Source organism: Gekko japonicus, unplaced genomic scaffold (assembly GCF_001447785.1).
Source record: "Gekko japonicus isolate JY-2015 unplaced genomic scaffold, Gekko_japonicus_V1.1 scaffold5593, whole genome shotgun sequence".
Classification (NCBI taxonomy): domain Eukaryota; kingdom Metazoa; phylum Chordata; class Lepidosauria; order Squamata; family Gekkonidae; genus Gekko; species Gekko japonicus.
Genome location: NW_015164377.1, coordinates 1 through 16,030, shown reverse-complemented (window position 1 = coordinate 16,030; position 16,030 = coordinate 1). Strand labels below are relative to the sequence as shown.

General features: G+C 46.4%; 1 protein-coding gene across 1 annotated transcript in view; it reads left to right on the top strand.

The window, feature by feature from the left end:
• Positions 1-15,550, top strand: part of CDC5L (cell division cycle 5 like) — a gene marked incomplete at its 3' end in the record, with an annotated part of 22,140 nt that extends 6,590 nt beyond the window's left edge. The window contains exons 4-13 of the mRNA XM_015408891.1: positions 227-354; positions 1,577-1,676; positions 3,256-3,441; positions 4,467-4,611; positions 6,421-6,609; positions 7,114-7,262; positions 9,202-9,364; positions 11,877-12,041; positions 13,336-13,416; positions 15,305-15,550. Of these exons, the coding sequence (XP_015264377.1) occupies positions 227-354; positions 1,577-1,676; positions 3,256-3,441; positions 4,467-4,611; positions 6,421-6,609; positions 7,114-7,262; positions 9,202-9,364; positions 11,877-12,041; positions 13,336-13,416; positions 15,305-15,550 (1,552 nt within the window). The remainder of the gene's footprint in view (positions 1-226; positions 355-1,576; positions 1,677-3,255; positions 3,442-4,466; positions 4,612-6,420; positions 6,610-7,113; positions 7,263-9,201; positions 9,365-11,876; positions 12,042-13,335; positions 13,417-15,304) is intronic.
• Positions 15,551-16,030: the final 480 nt, after the last annotated feature.

The following is a 16,030-nucleotide window of genomic DNA, read 5'->3' as shown; positions in this document are numbered from 1 at the left end:
TGGAGGATTTGAACGACGCATTTGGGGGAGTTCTGAACCTATGGTTATTCTGGGACTTTCTGCCTTCTAGGGAGTTCTAACCATCATCACGCTTTACTGAGAACAGCTGGCATTGGTGTGGGTTTCTTAGGTGCGGGTTACCAATGCTGTATTTCGTTTAGCATTTATTTAAGTTCATCTTTTTGCATAAGTATCACTGCTGTCTCTTGGGTTGTCATCTTTTCAGGGACAAGGCTGCTCAGAGAGACAATGAAGAAGAAACTGCTGACGATCCTCGGAAACTTAAACCTGGAGAAATTGACCCAAATCCAGAAACGAAACCAGCCAGGCCAGATCCCATCGATATGGATGAGGGTATGCTAGAGGAAATGTTTTGGGAACTTGGCTCACTTTCCCATCTTCACTTGTCTGCTGCTCTTGTGTGCCCTGCAAGTTTTGCTTACTCATTTTCCAGATTTATGTGTTTCTTTTCAGTCATTCAGTTAATGGCATAGCACTCTTCTTCCCCTGAGAGGTGTTGAACATTCCCCTTTTTACTTCATGATCTACCATCCCACAGCTTTCTGTATGATAGTCACATTTGTTAAGTTGTGCAGTGTTTACTGCAGTTCAACACTCTGACTTTCTGCATGTTACTGACATAATGCGGGGGGGGGGCAACCTAGCAGGAATTGATCTTCCTCCAAAATACTACCATCGAGGAGAACATGAGATGATTTTTCAGTACAGTAATAAAAGTCCTTACAGATCTTAAGAATTTTATTCTTTAATGGTATAAGTGAGCGTTTGTAATTCTGTTCTTGTCAACAGAATCAGCTTTTTGAAAAGATACTGCATTGGGTCCAGCGATCTCCCAGCAGAAGAGAGTGCAGATTTTAGGGAGCCAGTTTGGTGTAGTGGTTAGGAGTGTGGACTCTAATCTGGGAGAACTGGGTTTGATTCCCCACTCCTCCGCATGAAGCCAGCTGGGTGATCTTGGGTCAGTTACAAGTTCTTTCAGAGCTGTTCTCTCAGAGGACAGTTCTCAAAAGAGCCCTCTCAGCCCCACCGACTGAGGGTGTCTGTTGTGGGGGGAGGGAAAGGAGATTGTAAGCCGCTCTGAGACTCTGAGTGAAGGGCGGGGTATAAATCCTCCTCAGCATTCTTTCTGATCCCAGGAAAGGCGCTTCTCAGGATCACATCATCCATGTGGGGAAGCCACCACATGGATTGGAGGGGTGCAATAAAGAGGGGGGAAAGGCAAAATTACCTTCCTGTTCCCCAACCACATAATGGAATAATGGGGAGGAGTGATTTTGCTCCCTCCCCCTTCTTTAGAGCAGCTCCCCAGAAAAAAACGGCTGTTTTTCTTATGGGTCCGGCAGCCCCAGAAATCAGCTTTGCGCATACAGTCAAAAGGGACTGTGGGGCAGAGGGGAATGTGTCAAAAATCTGCAGCTGCTTACACCCTCTGCTGATGGAGTGCCAGATTCAAGCAAGATACACCCACAGTTTTTTAATACTCTTTTTCTCTTTATTTGTCTCCTGCCGCCAGCTGTCAATGAGCAAGTGTTAATTTTCTACATTACTCTTGCAGATGAACTTGAGATGCTTTCTGAAGCAAGAGCCCGTCTGGCTAACACTCAGGGGAAGAAAGCCAAAAGGAAAGCAAGAGAGAAGCAGTTAGAAGAAGCCCGGTAGGCATGGCTTCTCTCATGATACGTCTGCTTTTCTTGTCTGTTTTGCTGTTGGTCTCATCTGGAGGTGCTGTGGGTCTTGTCTTTTCCCCAATGCTCTTCCAAAGTTTTTTTGGTAGTTGGATTTCTCAAATACATGATGTTCAAACAACAGTACCCTCTGCAGCCTACTGACCTGGGCAATAGCTCCCTTACTCTGAACTGCCTGCTTGGCTGCCGTGGCTACGTGGATTAACAGTTTAGTCCAGGGGTGTCAAACATGCGGCCCGGGGGCCAGATGAGGCCCCCAGAGGGCTTCTGTCAGGCCCGCAAGGGACTGGCTTTCTCCTACATCTTCCTCCAGTTCTGCTGCTGCTGCGTCATGGCTTGCTTTCCCAGACTCTCTCAATCGCTCAGGAGAGATAGATAGGCAAGCTTCTGCTTCCTGCACTGGGCTGAGGCTCCTTCCCCTCCCCCTCCCAGATTGCAACGGCACAGACATTTTGATGCAGTAATTCAGAGCAAGAAGTGTCAGTTGAGTGTTAAATAAACGAAATATTGCAAGAATGTTAATGTTTCAGGTATGTTTTTTATTTTAAGTTAAAAAAATCTTTGTGTTTGTGTCCTTTATAAAGTTTATATCTCTGCTACCTGGCATTACATTTTATGACACGCATGTCCCGGCCCGACAAAATCCAATGTACGTCAAATCCGGCCCTCCATAACAAATGAGTTCGACACCCCTGGTTTGGTCCAAACTCTCCCTTTTCCCCTCTACTCTCAGAGGACAGCAACGAGACTCGGAAGAGGATGTCTGCTTCAGCAGAGTGACAATGTTTTCATCACCCTTCCCTTTATTCTTTACCTTTGCTTAAAAAAATGGGGATGGGTCCAAGTCGCCAGTTGATCTAGGATGAACCCAGAACAGATGATACAGCAGCCGAGATTCAGACTGGTTTGGGCAGTGAAGCCCATGGGATAGCCTGGGGGGGGGGGAAATGTCTGTCTGTCAGCCCAGCTTGTCTTCCATCGCCAGTTGGAAGGCAAAAACGCTACAGTGTGCTGGAAGACTGTGGTTTTCAAATGTGACAAACAAGAAGTCATCAATACATTACTTCCAAAACATAGATTGGTTTGATTGGTTTCTGAAGTTTCCAGGCACTCTTCAGTTGTCCTTCCATCTTGAGGAAAATGACTACAAGAAAGGGTGATTAGTCAGAGTGATGTAGAGAAGCCAGAAAAAAACATCTGCCCCAAAGTCGGTAAGACTAAAGATATGAAGAAAATACGTCTCATGAGAAGAATGTGTGAACTGTCATTAGTCAGGACATCTGCCCCACTCAACATCTGCAGCAGCAGTAAAACCAAGCATGTATTTGACACTTTGCATTAAACACTTTTGAGCCCTGAACTAAAATTGATGTCTTGTGCTGTGCTTAGTATAATTGAATATTTCTGCGGGACTAAAATTTGTCAGTCTGGACTCTGTGTTTTAACATGGAAAAAACTTTAGCAGCATCTCCTCTAAAAGCAGTCTATATTTGGTAACCAGAAACGTTCATTGGGAAAAAATTGAGTTAATTTATGTCTCCTTTCTTAGGCGCCTGGCCGCTCTCCAGAAGAGGAGGGAACTCCGAGCTGCGGGGATTGAAATCCAGAAGAAAAGGAAAAAGAAAAGGGGAGTTGACTATAACGCCGAGATCCCGTTTGAAAAGAAGCCCGCTTTAGGTTTTTATGACACATCGGAATGTCTGTGTAATGTTCTCACCAAAGTACACCTTACTGTGTGATAAACCAATTACCTATGATCTCTTGTTAATTCTTGTTAGAATCCACAAGAGCCTGTAAGCATGCACCCCCAACCTTTCCCATCAGCAGTGGAGAGAAAATGATTAAAATCTACAGTTAGTATATATTGACTGTGAACTCAGGAGGGACCAGTCAGTAAAGAAACTTACATCCGCATCAGTAATGTAACTCTGTCACATTACTAGTTTTTGAATCCCTTCTTCTGCTTCACGATGCCTTGTTCCTTCTGCCTTTCAACTTTACCAGTCCTTGTCATAGGGAAAATCCATATTTGTGAGATGCTGAAGCTATAAAAGAAGAGTATTTTACATGTAGAAAAATTCAGGTGGGGCTGGAATTCAGCTGAACATTCTTGAGACATGTTTCTTTTCTGAGACCTGTGCTTGTTAACACTTTAAAAAACATAGAATCATAGGATCACAGAGCTGGAAGGGGCCAGACAGGCTATCTAGCCCAACCCCCTGCTCAGTGCAGGGTCAGCCTAGAGCATCCCCGACAAGTGTCTGTCCAGCCGCTGCTTGAAGACTGCCAGGGAGGGGGAGCTCACCACCTCCCCAGGCAGCTGATTCCACTGTTGAACAACTCTGACTGTCAAAAAGTGTTTCCTAAGATCCAGCAGGTACCTTCTTCTCACCCTTAATTGAAACCCATTAATAGACATAGAAGATGCTATGGCTTACTTTCCTTTCCTGTACCACCTCTCCTGCCCCCTTTTCTGTTTGCACATGTATGAGAAAGGGGGAAGAATGAAAGCCGAATAACGTTTTTGTGTAAAAAAATCTGTGGTCTGGCTTAACATTTTATCTTACAAATTGCTCAGCTTCAAATAACCTTCAGACAACTCAGCCTCAAATAACCACACTAATGTGGCTTTTTCTTTGTAAGACCAGCAAGATATTTGATGAGCTCCGATACAGTGTGTTGCAGTAAGCAAGATCTTCCGTCCATTTCTGAAGAATGTTATTTTTTGTTTAGTTGAGGGATTTTTTTCCTTTTCATTAGGGAAAAAGAAGGAAGAGAACGAAAGAAAGACAAGCAGCAGCTGAAACGGAAGAAGGAATCGGATTTGCCCTCGGCGATACTTCAGACCAGCGGAGTGTCAGAGTTCACCAAAAAAAGAAGCAAGCTGGTCCTTCCAGCTCCTCAGGTAAAAGGCCTTCTTTTGTGTCGTCTGATGGTGGGTGGCCTGTGAAAATCAAACTGCTTTTGAGTCATAGCCAGTGTTCCCTCTAAGCTGAGTTAGTTTGAGCTTGCTCACAGTTTTTTAGCCCCCGGCTCACACATTTTTGTCTTAGCTCAGGAAGGACGGCTCCAGAGCAAACTAATGTATGCAGCAGCCAAATCTCTCGTTCACAACTTTAATGCCAGTAGCTCACAAAGTAGAATTTTTGCTCACAAGACCCCACAGCTTAGCAGCAGCATTGGTCATAGCAACTGCCGAGGATGACTTGTTGCCCACAGGCAGAAACAGTTTAGAAAACAAGTTAAAGGTGTGTAAATAAGCCCCCTCTTTCACTGAAGTTTCTTTTGATGCATATCGCCTGTTGGATTCAGCTTTACAGATCCCTCTGTGCGTTCCAGAATAGGAGCGCTACAGTCCTTCACAGCTGCATTATTTCCATGTAATCAGCCAAAAATACAAAAGCAACCTTGAAGAATGTAAACAGATTTTGTTTTTTTACAAAAGTATTTATAGTGATATTCAATGCTCCCTCTAAGCTGTGGAGTCTTGGGAGCAAAAATTCTACTTTGTGAGCTACTGACACTAAAGTTGTGAGTGAGCAATTTGGCTGCTGCATCCATTAGTTTGCTCCTGAGCTAAGGGAAAAATCTATGAGCTGGAGGCTAAAAAACTGAGCTAGCTCACACTCACTTAGCTTAGAGGGGACACTGGTGATATTATGTAAACTAATGAAAAGTTAACTGAGATAGACAAAATATTGATTCATCCTGATGATAAGCTTATTAAGAAACTGTATGTTATAATGTTAGAAATTAAAACCCCAGATCAGCCGGGAGGAGGGGGTCTTCCCTGCCCCCTTCAGCCGTCTCGCTGAGTTCCCAGCCCCTCCTAAACAGGAGAATGGGAGACCTCAGAAATTGGGCCGGCTACCAGGTTCTGTCACCGTGGTCAAGCCTGTGCCCCTGTGAGAGTTAGGGGGGACGGTCGCAGCGTCGTCTATCTCTCCGATGTCTCGGCCCCGACCCCCTCCTTCACTCTCCAGTTTCCTTCCTCCCCAGTCTCCCTTTCTCGCTCCCCTTTTATACCTGATCCCTCCCTCTCTTCCCTCTCACTGGACACGAGAGGTGTCCATCTCAGGTAGTCCCGCCTCCCTATAAAAGCGGAGACGCTCTGCCCGGGCGTGCTGGTTTGACCACGCCCGAAGCAGGAGGGGGGGTTTGCAAGGCCCAGCATTACTTGGATGGGGCGGCTCCGGCGGCGCCGTCGTCTCGGAGCCTGCCCTTCAGCCGCGCACCTGACGACGCGCCCTATGGGAAAGGGGTTGCGCCGTGCCCGGCACCCCTTTGCCTCGCTGTCTCCTGCCTCCGGCACCTCGGCCTCTTCGCCTGGTTTGGGTGTTCTAGGCAGGGTAAGCTCGGGGTTCGTGGCGCGTTGCTCGGGTGGGGTGGTGTTAGAGCGGCCCGGCTCGGCAGAACCAGGACAATAAACTAACATGCAAACTACAAAATGCATTATTACATTAGAAGACATATAAAGTACAAACGGGAAATAACCACTGTGCCACTGAACATGGTTACTGTCAGAAGTGATTATAGTAAAGTGCAAAAATAGTGGTGGTTGTACCAGCCAGGCGGAAGAAGTAAAGCCACTATTACCAGGTGTCTGCCTGCATTCTGTGTTGCCAGGGGTTACTCTGATACAGTCTCTCTGATATTGAGGTTGGGTTTTTAATCGTTGGGTCAATGCGGCCATTGAACTTCTCTTGTCTTTAAGATTTCAGATACAGAACTTGAGGAAGTGGTGAAAGTTGGCCAGGCGAGTGAGATTGCACGTCAGACAGCAGAGGAGTCTGGGATTATGAACTCCGCTTCCAGCACGCTCTTGTCCGAATACAACGTCACCAACAACAGCATCGCCCTCCGAACACCCAAAACGCCAGCGGCTCAGGATAGGATCCTGCAGGTAAGGCCACTTTAAAAACGTTAATATTAAACCGGCAGTTCTGTCCCTGCGAAGTAACTCTACTAAGGCTTGTTCAGTTTGACTAGGTAGGCAGCTGAAATAGGCTTAAAATCAAATTAATAAAATATATTTAATATCAAATTAAAATCAAATTGAGCTACTAAATCCCCAGTACTTGATATTATTATGCTAAGACATCAATCAATTTCCAGTGGTTAAAATACCGAATACTGCTCTTTGCTAAAGAGACAGTCTTGTCGAGGACACTTTGGCTTGGATTGAGTAGCCATTGAAAGGCACCTTCTGGACCAGAAATTAATATCAGTGAAATATCATTTGGCCTATGATTGGATCTTGGGAGGCCTCATTTATACTTTCGTTCTATGCCCGGTAATTCCACTCTGCGACAGTTCATTTCGGGGTCCACTTTGTATCTGCACTGTATTAATTCTATTATGTTGTGCGTAATGATGACTTTGACGTGGATTTCTTTGTGCTATACAGGAAGCCCAGAACTTGATGGCCCTTACGAATGTCGACACACCCTTGAAAGGCGGCCTCAATACCCCCCTCCACGAGAGTGACTTCTCCGGTGTGACGCCTCAGAGGCAAGTTGTTCAAACTCCGAACACCGTGCTCTCCACGCCTTTCAGGTAAGCCCGTCTACTTGGTTGGGAGGGGCTAAGTGACGCTTGACCATTCCGTGTCGTCATGAGCGGAATCTGCATGCAGGGATGAGTTGCCAGTCCCACTGCCCGGAGCTGCATCCTTCTGTCTCTCATTGCACGCCATTCCAGAGGCGTGCTCTGCAGGAGCCGCTTTGGGAGAGGGTGGTCTGCGCGGCCGCATCACCTGAAGCTGCCTTATACTGAGTCAGACCCCGGGTCCATCGAGGTCAGTAGTCATTATCGTCTACTCAGACTGGCAGCGGCTCTCCAGGGTCTCAGGCAGAGGTCTTTCACATCGCCCTGCTCCCTGGTCCTTTTAACTGGAGATGCTGGGGATCGCACCTGGGACCTTCTGCATGCAAAGCAGATGCCCCGCCACTGAGCCACGGCCCCTTCTCCCAGGCAGCGGGAGCTGGCCAAACTCCATTTGTGCCATCCTTTGGATGCTGGTCCATGGAAGTGGTATTTCATTGTCACTGGTACCGTTTTGATGTACCTCAGTCCATCTCCAAGTTATGGCTATGCAATGGGATCCCTTCCTCTTTTGCCATCCCCCCCCCTCCACTCTCTCACAGATATTTCCGCCATCTTTTGGTTAGCTTGAAGTGTTGGGTTAGCATTAATCTGGCCAGTGACTGCCGACCAGCAGAGATTAATCTCCAGTTTGCCAGCAAAACTGTTCTACATCAGTCCTAGCTTCATTGTGCAGCATGAAGGCAAAGCAAAGGGTGGGGGGACAGTGCACGCTTGGGGCAGGCAGGTGCTTCCGGTCTCCTAGCCATAATCAGGCAATTGGGCAGCGTGACTTCTAAACCAGGGCACCACTTTTCGAATGTGGGAATGTGCCATAAGTAAGATAAGTGAAGTTTGGGGCCTGCCCTTTTTTAGGGTGGATGGTTTTGTTTCTACTATTCACTATGCAACCCTGTTCGCCCCATAATCTCATGATATGTGTCAGGCTCTTCAGTGTTCCAGCAAGCTATACCCTCTCCTTCTGTGTTTCAGTAAGTGACGGAAGAGTGCTAACTGAAGCTTGTAATGTAGAGCTATGGTAGATGATCCAGTAGTAGTCATCTACCATTTGTTTTTATCAATCTCCCCCCCCCCCCCAAAGCACTTGGTAACAATTTAACTGTAACTGTTCTCTCACCCCACACCCATTTCCCCAGTATTTCTATACATTTTCATATTGTTAAAATAGATGTTAGGTAAGAAATGGGATCAACATTTTAGAACCCAGAGGGGCGCGAGCAGCTATTCTGACAACTGCATACATTAGATTGAAAGCTGTGTACAAGCTGTGTAGATTGAGAGCCAGTTTGGTGTAGTGGTTAAGAGCGGCAGACTCTGATCTGGAGAACCGGGTTTGATTCCCGGTTCGTAATTAAGGATAAGCAGTCGTAATTAGGGATGGGCACAAACCAAACCACGAACTGCAACTGTTCTCCCACCCTACAACTCATTTCCCCAGTATTTCTATACATTTTTATACTGTTAAAATAGATGTTAGATAAGAAACAGGCTCAAAATTTTAGAATGCAGAGGGGTGTGAGCAGCTATTCTGACAAGTGCATACATTAGATTGAAAGCTGTGTACAAGCTATGTAGATTGAGAGCCAGTTTGGTGTAGTGGTTAAGAGTGGCAGAACCGGGTTTGATTCCCCATTCCTCCACATGCACCCAGCTGGGTGACCTTGGGCCAGTCCCCGTTCTCTCAGAGCTGTTTTCTCAAGAACAGTTCTCTCAGAGCTCTCTCAGCCCCAGCTACCTCACAGGCTGTCTGTTATGGGGAGAGGAAGGGAAGGTGATTATAAGCTGCTCTGAAACTCTGAGTGAAGGGCAGGGTATACATCCAACTCTCCTACAAGATCTGTGTGGCATTGCTCTGATGCATCGTACTAGGACAGAGGCATCTTTTTTCTAGGACTCCCTCTCATGGATCCGAAGGACTGACTCCTCACGGTGGGATGACTCCAAAGCCCGTAGTGGGAGTCACGCCTGGTAGGACTCCACTTCGTGATAAATTAAATATAAATCCTGAAGAAGGAATGGTGGACTACAGCGATCCATCATATACGAAGCATATGGTGAGTAGCCCATGGTGCTGGCTTGCTTTTTTTATTTTATTTTTGTTATCCATTACGTGATATGGAACAGAGCACTCAAAAATTGAGAGGGATACTTCCCTAATCGAACAAATGGATTTGATTTTTGCTAGCACGACAGTGGCAAGGATAACAACACAAGAGAAGCCAATGTCGGATCAGGCCAATGGCCCATCCAGTCCAACATTCTGTCACACAGTGGCCAAAAATACCAGGTTTAACAGTGGGGCCAGGACACTAGAAACCCTCCCACTGTTGCCCCCCCCCCAAGTACCAAGAATACAGAGCATCCCTTGCCCCAGACGGGAAGTTCCTATCTATACCTTGTGGCTAATAGCCACTGATGGACCTCTGCTCCATATGCTTATCCAATTCATAAGAACGTAAGAGAAGCCAATGTTGGATCAGGCCAATGGTCCATCCAGTCCAACACTCTGTCACACAGTGGCCCAAAACACCAGGTGCCCTCAGGAGGTCCAGCAGTGGGGCCAGGACACTAGAAGCCCTTCCACTGTTGCCCCTCCTCAAGCTCCAAGAATACAGGGCATCACTTGCCCCAGACTGAGAGTTCCTATCTATACCTTGTGGCTGTTGTGGCTATACCTCTTGAAGCTGTCCATGCTTGCAGCAGATCTCTCTGCTGGCAGCGCGATAGAGGAGGGGTAGGGGTGAGTCATGAAGATCCACAGGAAAAGAGAGGCGAGGGGGTGCTTTAAAGTCCACAGAGATTCACCCATAGGAAGCAAGTCCCCAGCAAAACCATGAAGCTTCCCAGTCCTCTCCTGGCTTAGCAGTCTGCACAAGAAGGAGGGAGTCTAGTCTTTGGGCACGTTGCATTTGTTAGGCCAAGAGGAAAAAGAGCACTTGGTGGGGGCCGGGGCAGGGTTTGCGCCTCTTAGGGCCGTTTGCCCAAACCTCCTTACAGCGGCTCTTCTCTGGCCGTAGAAACATGCACACGATCGCTGTAAAACAGTGCTGATGGTCGTATTGTAACGAGGATAACAGTGAAGCCCATTTCACATGGCATATGGGAAAGGAAAGGAGATCCCAAGTGCATCTAGGGAGGCTGTTTTCAGACGCATTTGTGTCTGTAACAGACTTCATGGAACAGGAACTGTTCAGTCCCGAGGAGAGAGAGTCTCTCCTGCAATCCCACCCACACCTCTCATTCCTGAGTTTGGCTCCCAGCTGTAAATACAGGACCTCATAATGAACTTCCTGTCTTCACAGAGCAGAACTTTATTTTTTTTTTTAAAGGTGCCATTGGCTTTCTAAATTCTTTCCACTTCCTTGGAAATTTCTAGCTCTGTTCCTTAAGACTGTCCTGTTAGCTGTGGCACAAGCAGCATTTATATGAGTGTTCTCCTGAAAGCTTACGATCTGGTTGTAGGCACTTGCCTCTGGATTTTGACACGCAAACTTGGAAGTGTATTTTTGATGCGCTTGTCTTTGTGTCTTGCAAAATCTGATCTCCTTTATAAATTAAAAAGGGAATACCTGCCTTCCCATTTTACTTTCAAACAACACTGTTCTGTGCAAAAGAGAAAGTCCGTCTCTTCCTTTGCTTTCGGAACATGAATTGTTTTATATTGTTGACGAGATTACAGTCGCAATAGCCTTCACAAATACCAAGACATGCAGGGCTCTTGCCCTGAAGTGGTTGTGGTGTGTTTTATTGTTGGATGTGTTGTCAGAGAACATGTTGTGGAATCAGTCTTCTTAGGTAACCCTGTTATTGAAGAAGTTTGGCAGGAAAGGTGACATCCATCTTCTCCAAGGAAGTACATATGGAATGAAGAGTAGAAGCTGCCTTATGTCCAAAGTGCATTGCTTATTCAAGCCATCCTGGCCTTCTCTGGACAAACACTTGGCACAGACAAACATCCCTTGTGGGAGATGATCAGCAAAGTCTGTGTTTGCTCTTGTCCATATCTGTGGGTGGCTGCTGCAATCGTAATTAGGGATGGGCACAAACCGAACCATGAAGCAAAATTCATCACAACTTTTGCTGTTCGTGGTTTGTGAACGGAAGTTTGTGAGAGATCTACCGTCATGAACTTCCCTGAATTTTTAAAGCAGTGCATGGTGATTTGTGGACAGAGCAAAAAGCAGAGGTTTAAAGGGACTCCAAGTCCCCTTACACCCCTGCTTTCTGTTTCCTGTGAACGGGGCAAAAACAGCTGCACTTTAAAGGGACTGCAGAAGACAACCCGAAAAACCACTTTTTCTTGGTTGGTCCATGAGAATAGATTTTTTTGGGGGGGGAATGGTTCGACCATTTTGTAGCTCTTACCTATCTCGCTCTGTGAACTCAAAACTGACTCTACTGTAGGATGATAGTTGTGCATACGAGGGACTGTGCCTGGGATTGGTCCACAGCCAGTTAAAATGACTGAAAATGGAATTTTATTTTTTAACTTTATTCCGCTTTTTATTTAGGAAAATTAACACGTAGCTTGTGTTTAATTTAGTAAACTACTTCAACTTCCCACAGGAGAGAGAATCCCGTGAAAATCTGCGTCTAGGGCTCATGGGCCTTCCTGCTCCCAAGAATGACTTTGAAATTGTCCTACCAGAAAATGCAGAAAAGGAGCTTGAGGATCACAATGCCGACGATGCCTACATAGAAGACGCAGCAGATATGGATGCTCGCAAGCAGGTAGGAATAAGTTTTTGGATTCGTACAGAAGCCCAGTTCGTCATGCCATTAATTTGTCCTCCAGAGATGGGGAGGAGGTGGCAGATCTTCCCCAGGATTTCCACTGAGAATTTTCCATGTCTACAAAGTCCGTTTCCCCATAAAATTAGTAACAAGGATTAGATGCCATTATCCTCATCCAATATTAAGCCATCTCGGCGGTTTCGAAGTTGTTCTAACTAATATCTTTTTTTAGAAGATTTATCCCTAGACATCGTGTGAGAGGGTGCACGTACGTTCTGTTGATCTGTTAACTGAGATTGGGAAGGGAATACAACCGGAAAGGCATATAATAATGCTGATTCCAAAATCAAGCTGTGAATTTGCCTGACTGGCAGGGCAAGTCAAATCAGAAGCCAAGGCTGAAATTCTAATGATGCATCTCCTCTCCCAGTTAGAGGGATATAGTAACCACCCACCCATCTGATGTGGAACTTTCAAGTCGTGCCACACAGTGTCACCCAGCGGCCGCCATGTCAGAAGGTTAGGTTCGGTTGAAACAGTGGGCAGCCACACCCATGGAATATGACGCACAGTTCTTTGGGTGTGTTAAAACTACAGTAAAATCCTGTGAAGAAGTCTCCTCCTCTCAGGCCATCGATCCCAGTGCGCTGAGGCTAAAGTCACTCTGCATAGGATTGTACTGTTCGTCTGGCTACGATTTTCAGTGCCCTTTCCCCCTTAAATTAACCAGTGTAAAGGGAATATATGCTGTATTGTCTTTAAAGTGTTATTCCGATTTTTGAAAATGCCACATGAGCTTCCGATTATGAACATTAAACCACACTGAATTTTGTTCTTTCCTTTTGTTGTTGTTGTTTTGGTTTGTTGGTTTGTTTTTTGTTTTGACTGAATTTTGTTCTTTTCCTAATCAGATAATTCAGTTCAATGTTTATTGCTGCTGGGACGTCAAATTACCACGGGGTACTTTGTCTACTAAAAATAAGTCGAAACAAATCCGTTAGATCACGCACTGTTGAGAGGGCCAGAAAATTTTCTGATCCATGTTTTTTTCTGGGAAACCCATCTCAATGGGCATCTTTTCCTCACGGTAACTTAGCTAGAATGGATTTGAGGCTGTGATTTGCGGTGTAGGAATGGTTGGTCAGGGACTGTATTATTGCACCCCAGCAAAATATCTGCCCTCAGAACTGTCTTCCTCTGGAATGGAAGGTTCCGTTTGCTCAACAGTCACCTTCGTCTTAGAAGAGCTTTCTGTGTTGTTTTGAACCAAATACCTTAAATGCCCTTCCAGGCTATCCGAGAAGCCGAGCGCATCAAGGCCCTCAAGCAGATGCACAAAGCGGTCCAGAAAGACATGCCCAGACCCTCCGAAGTAAGCTTATTTCATTTATTTATTTAGAATATTCTTTGCAGCCTGTTCAGCTCAATGCTATTTATTATAAAGCACATTCAAGAAGATTTCCCTGAAATAATTTAAAAAAAAACTTGAAAGCAAAATAGATCTTGCTGTTAAGGTAAGTGGGGCAGGTATTATAAATTGTGGGACAGAAATCAGCTGATGGAAGGCCGGGGTCAGAGGCGGCACCTCAGTTAATGCAGTGTGGAGGAATGTTCCCTCTAAGCTCTGGAGTCTCGTGAGCAAATATCCTACTCTGTGAGTTACCGGCATTAAAGTTGTGAGCGAGCCGTTTGGCTGCTGCATCAGTTAGTGTGCTCTGGAGCCCTCCTTCCCGAGCGAAGACAAGAGTGTGTGAGCCGGAGGCTAGAAAACTGTGAGCTCGCTCATACTCACTCAGCTTGTGTCAGTCACAAGCTCTGGCACAGCTGTCCTTGAAAAAGAGCAGTTTGTGTCAGAGCTCTCTCAGCCCCACCCACCTCACAGGGTGTCTGTTGTGGGGAGGGGAAGGGAAAGGAGTTTGTAAGCCGCTCTGAGACTCCGAGTGAAGGGCGGGGCATAAATCCAATCTCTTCTTCTTGTTGTTGTTCTTCTTTGAGGGAACACTGGTGTGGAGGTGGCAGTGGCATTTATGGCACCCAAATTGGCAGGCGGGTGGGAGATGCAGGTCGAGGTGTTGACTCACCACCCCTTTCTGTAATCTCTGAGCAGGCCTTCAGGAGAGCGAATGTTACGTGGTGGCTGGAGTGTGCAGGCCCAGGTTGAAATCCCCACCAGGCATAAAGCTCACTAGTCATCCTTGCGCCAGTCATCCTTTCTCACTCTCACTTACGTCACAAGGGCTGTTGTGAGCCAAAATGGGGAGAAAAGCCATGTATGCCCTCCTGCACTCGTTGGAGGAAAGGTAGAATCAAAATGTATAGGCAGGAAAACTCATTATTGGTAAGTGCGATAGTATAGCTGTAACGGAAAGCTTAATTTCAGAGCAAAGTTTACACGCATGGGCAGCTGTTTGGAAGGTAGCCTGCAGCTGAGTGGTCATGTGACCAGAGAGGGAGTGTGTGTGTGACGTAATGGTTTTTGGAATCTTCAGTATTGAACGAGAGGGAGGAAAAAAGGGTTGAAAAGGGTGGTTAACGGCTGACTGCTGACCAGAAGAGGAAGGGGAGAAAGGGTGTTCTCGGATGGAAGAGAGAGCGTGGACCCTGTGAGCTGCTGAGGAGTTTAATGAGAGAAACTCCTGGTGTATAACTCAGACATAGTGTTCCTCTATAAGAAAGCCTGTTGGGGAAGGTTATACAGTTCTAGCTAGGGACCAACTGCAAGTGAAGCGGTTTAAGGAGACGCTAGGCTGTGGGTGAGCCTTCGATAGAACAGAGATATAAAAGATGGAGTGTGCAGGAAGGGTGTGGTCTGGAAGAAAACTAAAAGACCGAAGAGCAGTCCAAAGTTAAATAAAAAATGGGGGGGAACAAAATAAAGCCTGAAAAACTCATTGACTCCCTGTATATAACACCCTGACCCCCGGTGTTATTTTAAATAAGCTTGTATTTGTGTTTAAAGTGGAGGGTGTCATAAACCTCTGTGTCGAAGAGGGCGAACTGGCGGTAGCGTGCTGAGAGCCTCCTGCAGTTACAGTAGCCAAGTGAAATGTGCTGAGAGCCCCCTGCAGTTACAGTAGCCAAGTGAAACGTATGAAGGCAGTAAAACGCTTCTTTATATTTATGTGGGCTTACGGGTATCCATCATGTGCTCCTGGGTGCATACTGAATCAACTATAAATAACTCTCGACTGTGTCTTGTTGCAGAGCCTGCTTTTTAAGCATGGACCCTTTTTTGCACGCGCTTCCTGTTTTTGTTTTAGGTCAACGAAACAATCCTGAGGCCCCTGAACGTGGAGCCCCCTCTGACCGATTTACAGAAGAGCGAAGAGCTGATTAAGAAGGAGATGATCACCATGCTCCACTATGACCTCATCCATCACCCTTACGGGGAGCTGCCCGGGGTCAAAAAGGGGAAAGCCCCGGGATTTGGCACCAGTAGCACAGAGCACATCATGTACCTGGAACACAATTCTTACGACAAGTTCTCGAAGGAAGATATCAAGAAGGTACGTTATTTAAAAATGAATGTTTTGGTCGAAGCCAGAGAGCTCCGTCTGTTCCTGCATCCCTCCCGGCCTACTACCAAACGCCTCCTTGCCTTACTTCTGAGATTCCTGGGGGCAGGTAGCTCTCTTGCTGTCGCCCTCCAGCTTCTAGTGTTTAGAGAGAGAGTCACAATAGAGGGAGGTGCCTCCCTTTAGCCATCGTGGGCGAAAGCTGTGTCTTCCATGGATTTGTCTGCTCCCTGGCTAAGGCCATTTAGGACACTGGCCATTCTCTCACCATTACAAATCATGTTGTGCAAAGAGGCACTTCCCATTCGTGTCCTGGGTGTATTTCTTCATCATTCGTCTGTTCCACCTTTGGCACAGAGTAGCATAGCACTAGAGGGCCGTGGTAGCTCAGAGGTTAAGATGCTGAAGCTGTCTGTAGTTCAGCAGTTCAAGAACCGAGTGTTTTGTGAGCTCCCGTCTCTGGCCCCAGCT